Below are 8630 nucleotides of genomic sequence, written 5' to 3' on the forward strand. Positions count from 1 at the left end.
TTTGCTACTTCCTCCGTCTCATAATGTAAGACGTTTTTTGATATTTTTTTGACATTTATAGAAATAAATCCTAGCGCCTTCCCTTGCCCCGCGCATTGTAGGTGGGGCCTTATGTGCCGGATCGGACTGAAATCCCTCATTCCATCCCCAGATAAACGGAGTCCGAACGCGTACGCGGATATACTACCAACACAACATAGGACCACTCCGACCACACCACAAAGATGTAGAGCCGACACTATCCAAAGATGTACTAGCACATTTATTAACCATCAACTCTAGTCAACAACCACTAAATAACTCTTTCCAAGTTACAGCCTTCATATAAACAAACAACAACGGTATCAAGTCATGCATGTCTTCCTTCTAATTACCCACCCCCATTCTCTGATTCTCTCCATCTACTGTACATACAACAGGCACCACCATAAGCTCTCTACTTCTTTCTTTCTTCTTTTTGCTGGGAAGCCTTCTCTTTCTTTCCTTCTATTTTTGCTGGGAAGCTCTCTCTTTCATCAGCCGCCTCTCGGTGAACCTGCAATGGTAAAGAAAAAACACAACATGTTGGGTTAGCCAAACAGCAACAGTCAGAATTCCTTTCATCGATGGGTATTAGCACCCTCCTTGTTACCAGTGGAAGATTAGTTCAGACGTAGGATACAATCGCTAGGAAGTACTTCGAATTCAAGGAAAACCAAATCAAATGTATGAAAGAAAAGCAGCTAGCACAGAATGGATCGGACAGTAAGAACTCAACCTAGTGCACAAGAGCGACAGAATGTATAAGATAGTAAGAACTCAACCTAGCACCCAAGAGTCACAGAATTAATCAAGTAGTAAGACCTCCACCTTTGCCCCCTCGACTATCGCCTCGGTTGCCAGTAGCCACAGGTCTGGCCAGCAACCACCATTCCACACCTACCGAAGTAGGTGGCTAGCTTGACAGTGACAAGGACTATGGAGAGTAGCAAAGGATCGATTTGGGGTCGGTATGGGAGTGAACAAAGACACAGGCAGGGGAGGGGAGAGGAGAGGAAGCCATCTAGGATGAAATGGTGCTACTTCTGGTTCTAGGAGTTCAGGGTGCAAGTTAAATGGCATTAGAGTCAGGGTGGAAACCAAACCTACACAACAATTCGGCAACCAAAAGTAGACCTCCTCTTATTAATTTTCTTGTTCATGGAAGACAATAATACTAAGCATGGATGGAAGGCAACCAAAAGTAGATCTCCTTAATGTTCTTGTTCGTGGAAGGCAATAATACTAGGCATAGATGTTTGAGTCGATGTAAAGTTCGTTTTCTATACAGTAGTCAAAACATCCTTGAGAAATTCCATTTACCAAATAAGATGCTACTTATCCAGCAAGAATGGCGAGTTTGAACATTACATATTCCTAGCTTGTGATTGATCAAGGAAAGAGGTTATCTTATATTCTTATTGGAGAAAATGTAGGGCAAAGACAAAGATATACCTGATATACATACTGCAGATAAAGAAAATGCTTTGTCTACAGGAAAGCAGCTTCACAGGTGGCCTTGTTGTGGCCTACTTGCTTGCACCTGCTACAGAGCCGTATAAGAGTGGTTGGCTTGTTGGGGTTAAGCCGCTTCCTTCTAGGTTTATCTGATGTCCGTGGCCTGGGAGGCGGGACCATTGCCGCAGCGCTAAAATCAAGGGTGTCCATGTCGGGAATTGGGTAGATTGTTCCTGAGTATGTCTGACGGTAGCTATCTGTTGTGAAAAACTTTGAGCAGTAGTCGTAGAAAGACCGCCCAATCCTGTTACACACAGCGATAACATGCATGCAGGGGAGGCCAGAAAGTTGCCACCTCCGGCACGTGCATTCCCAGTTTGCAAGATTAACAACAAAAATACCGCTGCCCCGCACTTCAAACACGGTCTCAGAAGAGCATAGCACGGTCAGCTTGCCAGCCTTGGTTATCTCATCCTTTGCTTTGTAATCAATGGAAGGTGTTAGAGGCCCTTCCCATGACTTGCAGGCTTCACGCCTCGCTTCTATTGTCTCCATTATTTTTGTCCTCAGAGAGTCCACCATCAGCACCATGGACCCCTCCTTCTTTGTAGGTATCCAGTTATTAAACGCATCAACAATGTTCGATGAGAAATGGTCATACCGACAGCCTCTGAAGATGGCATCTGACCAATGCTCTGGCTTACTCGCAATGATCCAGTCGGCAGCTTCAGTGGATATATTCCTTATGCTCTCAATTGATGCATTAAAATCATCAATGCTGCATGCTTGGGCTGCACGAGTAAAATCCTCGACCATCGCATCTCTTATCTGTTGCGACCATGGTCCCTTCTTCAGTTCTCCTTTGAATTCCTCCATGATATGATGCAAACAGAAGGCATGGTGGCTACCTTCAAACGCATGTGCGACAGCAGCATCCAGACCCTTTTGTCCATTGGACAAGAATGTCATAGCATTCAATGGGTAGTTATGATACTGGAGAGCAATCCTCAGCTTCATCAAGAACCAAACCCAGTTCTCGTAATTATCATCTTCAACCACATTAAATGCAACTGGAAAGACACCATCATCTGCATCAACTGCAGCGGCAACCAGCAACTTATACTCATTTGTCGCTTTGAGCGGAACCTTGTCAAGAAAAAGGAGGGGCCTGCACCCACTTGCAAAGCCTTCCAAAGAAGCATGGAATGCAAAAATAAAACGTCGGTTTTCAGAGAACTCAGACAAGTCAAGTATACTCCCTGGGTTAGTCTGCATAAGCCTCTCCCCATACCAGGGCAAATGGCCTGATGCCTCCCTCTGAACATGAAACATCTCCTTCTGAGCCACTTCTCTACCTCGCCAAACCTGTGAATAGGTCAGCATAACTCCATACTCTTCATGTATTTCCTTGACAAGATCCTTTGGTTTGAGCAATGAGTTCTCACGCAGTTTCTGCTTAATGATGGTAGTCAGCCACTGTCTTGTTGCTCGCCGCTGACCCTCACCGCCTTCTCCTCCACATGTATGCTCATCAGTCATTTTCTTGATAACAAATTTCTTGTTACGAGATGACTCAGATGCATGCAATCGCCAGGTGCAGCCATCCGCAACACACTTTACAGTGACACGGGTGGTTTCATTCTTAATAAATCGGTACACAAATCCTTTGCCGATGGAGTACTTGCACAACTGAGCTCGGAAATCCTTCACATTATCAAATTCTTGACCAACACCTTTGATAATGTCCTCCCAAAACAAAGCAGGATTATTGGTAAGCTCCTGTGGAGGATCTATTATGATATCAGAACCATCATATGCATTGACTGCATCATCAAAAAAACCAGTTGGTTCCCTGCAAAAGCCATGCTGGCATCTGTGAAACTTATCCTTTTTACGAACTCTGTGGAGTACAAAAGACATAATAAAGTGAGCAGATAACTACCTTTGTGTGGTATCAACGAGAGCAAGCTTGTCATGATTCAGATCGTCTGGAGCAGAGGAAACAGCTCCAGCTGTGGTGGGAAAGGCAACATCATGGCCAAATTCCAGCGGAAAATCCCTAGTTTCATCCAAGGAAAATAGAAATCATAAGTTTTGGACAATATCATGTCACAAAGTAGAATGAGTGACATTTACAATTTACAGATCATGACAGTACAAACAATGAAAACCATACATGTTATCATGAGACTGTAAGAGAGAACTAAAGTAGCAGTAACTACAAAATATTCAGAATGAAAAACGATCACAAAAGGCATGCAGTCAGGGCACGAAACCATTCAGATCACAATGTGAAATACAGAGAGCATGATATGAAAACTATGCAAGAGAAACAGCTTCAACAACGGGTGGTAGTAGGTATACATCAGCAGTTGTCCTAACTAACAAAGTAGTGCAGATGCCTACAATGTAATAAGGGGTATAACAAAGTAAGGAAGATGCATATAAAGTAACCATAACAAAAAAAACAAAGGGGCAGTAACGAAGTGTCGTGAAGATGCCTATATGTAAGCATATTATGCAGTCAATGAATGATGCTATAAACCAAGGCAATGGCAAGATCTATTTCCTAACATAAATGATACTATATAAACCAAGGCAGTGGCAAGATTTAAATTCTAGACATTTCACCAAACATGAATAAATGAAAATGGATGGCAGTAATGGCAGCTAAAAACTACAGAAAATAAGGCAGGCAGACAACTTTATATGCTAACTGCCTAACCACAACATTGAAACCTATGTTTTTAAGGCGACGCTTCGCTTTAAGGCGCTGGGGGGGCGCCTAGGCGCCTAAAGCGGACGCCTAGGCGCCTAAAGCGGGCATATTTGCAAAGCGCTGGGGGGGCGCCTCGACGCATAGGCGTCGCCTTACGGACGCCTTAAAAACATAGATTGAAACAAACTGCTCCTCCTGAAGTTGGCATGAATTTAATTTGCAGAGAAGGCTACTATTGAATAATAAAATAGGGGCTTTAAATCTGGTGTACAATAATATGTGACCAAGATACATCTCACAATAGGAAGAAATCAGGGCACAGTAGACATGCAAAGATGAATCAACTATAGAAGACTGGTTGCATACTCGTTGTAATCATTCAAGGTCACCAAAGCTCTTGGTTGATTTATATCACTGGTAGGTTGATTGAGATCATTGGTAGGTTGATTGAGATCATTGGTAGGTTGATTGAGATCATTGGTATCAGCTTGAACTACAACACCAGTAGCACTGGCGGTCTTCTTATTACTTTTGGATACCCTGGAGAAGACAAAAGAGATCATTGGCTGTAACATGGAAGAGTAGTAACATTAGAAAATCTAAACCAGCACAGTACCACCTACTTGTTTTTGGAAGCTGTCCTTTTCCTTTTGTCGCCATGTGCATTAGATCCAGCTTTAACAGTGGAAGCTCCAGTGTACGTTACGACACTCCTACGTTGCCCAGTGTAAGAAAAAATATCCATCACATCAGGAGATGTTTGATATTGGCTCTTCTACATGAACTACAAAAAGGTAGAACAACGCATACCTGTTCTCCACTCTACTTATCACAAAAACATCTGCTTGGGCAGCACTAGCAGTAAAATCAACCATCCGTTGCAAATCTCTATCACATGAGATTGTGATGAGCGTCCTGTTATTGTTCGGAAGGAAGTACTTGAACGACATATCGGTGACATCAACATGGAACACCTTGGACACCTCATCCTTGAAGCTGTCAAGGGACATCTCCCGAGAGACGTCAACAGCGTGCGCTTCTCCTCCTTTGTAGATCAAATTCCCATTGGGACCAGAAGTGAACTCCCCACCATGTTGGCAAATGGCTACCACAAAACCACCCTCTGCCATGCTTCCTTAGCTGTTCCGCGATGCCACTGCATTTTAGAAAGAAAAAAAAATAGATTATAGTGACGGAAAACATTGCAGAAAGTAAGAATATGAACTCTAGAATACAGCACCAGTTTAACATGAGATTTTACAAAATTGGTCATTCGTATGACAGGTAGACAGAATTACGCACAAACGACAGACTGAACCATTTGCTTTTGATATTCCTCCCTATGATTTATTAGGAAAGAAGTCTTTGCTCTGGCTGGGCCACGTCATTCAATCTTTTGACTCCAAAGCGTCAACCTTCCAATCAAGTATACCATCGCAGATCTATGATGATTTCTTTTTACCTAGGGTGATTTTATCTTATTTTTATAACCATTGGGAACGGGACTGATTTTTTCCTGTGCTCGATGTGGAAAACATTCTCTCGGGGGAAATTCTGATTTACTCAGCGCTGTTGGGATTCGATACCTGGCCTCTAGATTGCTCCTGTGAGGCCTTAGCCACCAGCTTATGTGATGCAATTAAAACCAAGATTCTACATATATGCCGACACGACTGATATATCAGCATCACTGGCTTACCAGTACAGATATAGTATTTCATTTTATAAATATCGTTTTCACACATATCGACCAACATGGCCAGTATTTGACCTAGTATGTCCACCAATATAGACTAATATGTAAATGCCTTTCTTCTTAAAGAAGAGTTGAAAATAAAATTCAAGAACCGAGCAACGGCCGGTTGGTTAGAGCACACGCCCGTGAGCCCACCCACCCGCGTTCGAGGCGCAGCCTCCGCAGGGTGCCTCACTTCTACCTAACAAATGTAAAATTAAGGGAAGGAACTTTCCCCCTTTAACGACGGATTTTTAAAATAAAATTAGCATTTACAACTTCATAAAATTATCAAGTTTATGCATAACTTTTGTAAATAAGCATATGTATAATGGCCTCTGTTATGTTACCATAAGGATTTTGTGAGTCTTTAATAAGTTATTTCACAATCAACCAGACAGTAAACTTGGAATCATATATTTGCCATGCTCAAGCACCGTGCGTTTAATTTGTACCAAAAAGGCATGGTATGAGTAAGACTAACTAAAACAAGACAGACATTGTCCCCTCCGATATAACTACAGACATATCCAACATCCGATACATCCAAGCGAGACAAATATGGACCCGATATCCAGTACTCTGAACCTCAGTTAAAACTACGTGTGGATACAAATTCAACGTCAGCTCTCATTTCTGGATCAACACCAGACAAAGGATGACTAGTCCATCATGAACAGAACCAAGACGATCGGATGAACTGCAAACAAAAGAAAGATAACGCGAGTAACAGGCAAGCCAGTCAACACATCAGGTATTCCTTCAAAACAGACATGGGCTCCATTAAAATCATTCCTTCTTTACAAAATTCAACCTCACGGAAGGTCGGGGAATAGAAAACGGGGATAGGGGAGGGGCTCATTGTCAACTAGTGCTAAGAACAGAACCTTGGTTGGGCTAGAAGAGAAAAGTGTCTCCCTCCACCAACAATTTCCCCTCCACGCCAAAGGCCCTCGTTCTTAAATCCTAATCGAAGCAGGACCGCAACGATAATACCACACAACAACAGCAACAGCGAGGTAGGAACTTGGACAAGAAAAAAAATCATTTTTGCGCAAGAATCCCCTGGAACTTGCACAAATCACACCGACAAACAGCGGCTGGATCCATCCATGGTGGGAACCCCAGAAAAGCAACCAAGGAAGAGAGATTATGCATAACTTCATCAAATGATCAAGATTATGCATAATTTCTGGAAATAAGCATATATATAATGCACTCTGTTATGTTACCATAAAGATTTTGTGAGTCTTTATTAATTTCTTTGGCAATGCAGGCAGTAAACCTGGAATCATATACTATTTGCCATGCCTCTAAAGCACCGTACGTTCAATTTGGACCAAAAAGGCATGGTACAAGTAAGACTAACCAAAACAGGACAGGCATTTTCCCCTCATATATAACTACATACATACCCGACATCCCATACATCGAAGCAAGACCAATACAGACCCGGTAATCCGGTGCTCCGATGTCCTAACCTCTGTGAAAACTAGTTGCGGATACAAATTCGACCTCAGCCCTCATTTCTGGACCAACACCGGGCAAAGGATGAACCAGTCCATCATGAATAGAAACAGATGAACTGCGAATAATAGAAAGATTACGCGAGTAACAGACAAGCCAATCTTTTCTTACAGAATTCAACCTCGCAGGAGGTCGTGGAGCAGGAGGACGGCGGAGGGAGGGGTTCATTGTCAACTGGTGCGAAGAACAGAACCTTGGTCGGGCTAGAAGAGAAGAGCGCCACCCCCCCACCACCAACTTCCCCCCCCCCCCCCCCCCCCCCCCCCCCCTCCGCCGCCGGAGGCCCTCGTTCCTAAATCCTAATCGCCGCAGGGCCGCGAAGATAATACGCAACAGCAACAGCGACAGCGAAGGAGGAAGGTAGGAACTTGGAAAACAAAAATTCATTTTTTGCGCAAGAATCCCCTGGAACTTGCGCAAATCACACCGAAAAACAGCGGCCGGATCCAGGGTGGGAGCCAGTCCCAAAAAAAGCAACAGAGGAAGACTAGAGACCGCCGGCGCGCGGCGAGCAAGCGGCCGGAGCGTGAACGGAACTCGGGCGAGGGAGAGAGCTTTGACCTCGGGCCGGGGAGCGGCGGCGCGGGCGCGGATTCGGTGGCCGCCGCCGGAAGGGTGGCAGGGACGGACGACCTCGCGGGGGAGGGGATTAGGGCTCGGGGGTAGTTTGGATATTTCGTGGGGTGGTTTGCGCAAAGGAGGTGGATTTGAGGCGTGCGGGTGGGAGGGCGTGGATGGGAAAACGGCGGGCTGGGCTGGGCTTTTCTACAATTGTTGTCGCTGCGCGCCGCGCAGCCCAAGGCCTCGGGTTTGTGTATCGGAGGTAACCGAGGTTCTCCTTGCCAAAACTGCTGTTATTATTTTTTGTTCCACTTTTTCCAACGCTAAACCCCTGCCGTTTGGTTTGCAACATTCCCCTCCGCGTCTTGAGAAAACTCATGATGATGTCACAACATGGAAAACAAATGCAATCAACATGTACGAAACACGAAAACATATACGCTCGCGAGACGTCAACGCGCCCTACGCAACGTCAGAATTCTTGATTTCACCAGTCTTGCACTGTGGCTTGCTGACTAATAATCTGGCTTGCCATCGGAGCCGGATCGGGTTGCGTTGGATATACCCCATGTTACAGCTTTGGGTTGAGCTCCTCGACGTCGTCCAAGGCAA

At 44.5% G+C, this 8630-nt stretch overlaps 1 protein-coding gene across 3 annotated transcripts; it reads right to left on the reverse strand.

The window, feature by feature from the left end:
- Nucleotides 1-239: 239 nt before the first annotated feature.
- LOC109776554 (uncharacterized) lies at nt 240-8193 on the reverse strand. 3 transcript variants are annotated; one of them, XM_020335203.4, is made up of 7 exons: nt 8019-8193; nt 5006-5351; nt 4819-4908; nt 4562-4735; nt 3419-3535; nt 1474-3328; nt 240-535 (listed from the first exon to the last, which is right to left on the reverse strand). In XM_020335203.4, exons 2-6 carry the CDS (start codon nt 5323-5325, stop codon nt 1510-1512), a joined length of 2520 nt encoding a protein of 839 aa, XP_020190792.1. In that variant the 5' UTR covers nt 5326-5351; nt 8019-8193; the 3' UTR covers nt 240-535; nt 1474-1509. The 3 variants fall into 3 exon arrangements, with proteins under 3 accessions (XP_020190792.1, XP_020190791.1, XP_020190793.1); XM_020335202.4 differs by lacking the exon at nt 8019-8193 and adding an exon at nt 7569-7853; XM_020335204.4 differs by lacking the exon at nt 8019-8193 and adding an exon at nt 7579-7794.
- Between the last annotated feature and the right edge of the window lie 437 nt (nt 8194-8630).

This window comes from Aegilops tauschii, chromosome 3 (assembly GCF_002575655.3).
Source record: "Aegilops tauschii subsp. strangulata cultivar AL8/78 chromosome 3, Aet v6.0, whole genome shotgun sequence".
NCBI lineage: Eukaryota > Viridiplantae > Streptophyta > Magnoliopsida > Poales > Poaceae > Aegilops > Aegilops tauschii.

What these genes read in the sequence shown, in the direction of transcription:
- LOC109776554 (XM_020335203.4), bottom strand. Translation starts at nt 5,325, where the DNA reads ATGGCAGAGGGTGGTTTTGTGGTAGCCATTTGCCAACATGGTGGGGAG. An exon ending in ATAAGTAGAGTGGAGAACAG is followed by an intron (nt 4,909 to 5,005) that starts GTATGCGTTGTT and finishes TGGGCAACGTAG; the next exon opens with GAGTGTCGTAACGTACACTG. An exon ending in AGGACAGCTTCCAAAAACAA is followed by an intron (nt 4,736 to 4,818) that starts GTAGGTGGTACT and finishes TGTCTTCTCCAG; the next exon opens with GGTATCCAAAAGTAATAAGA.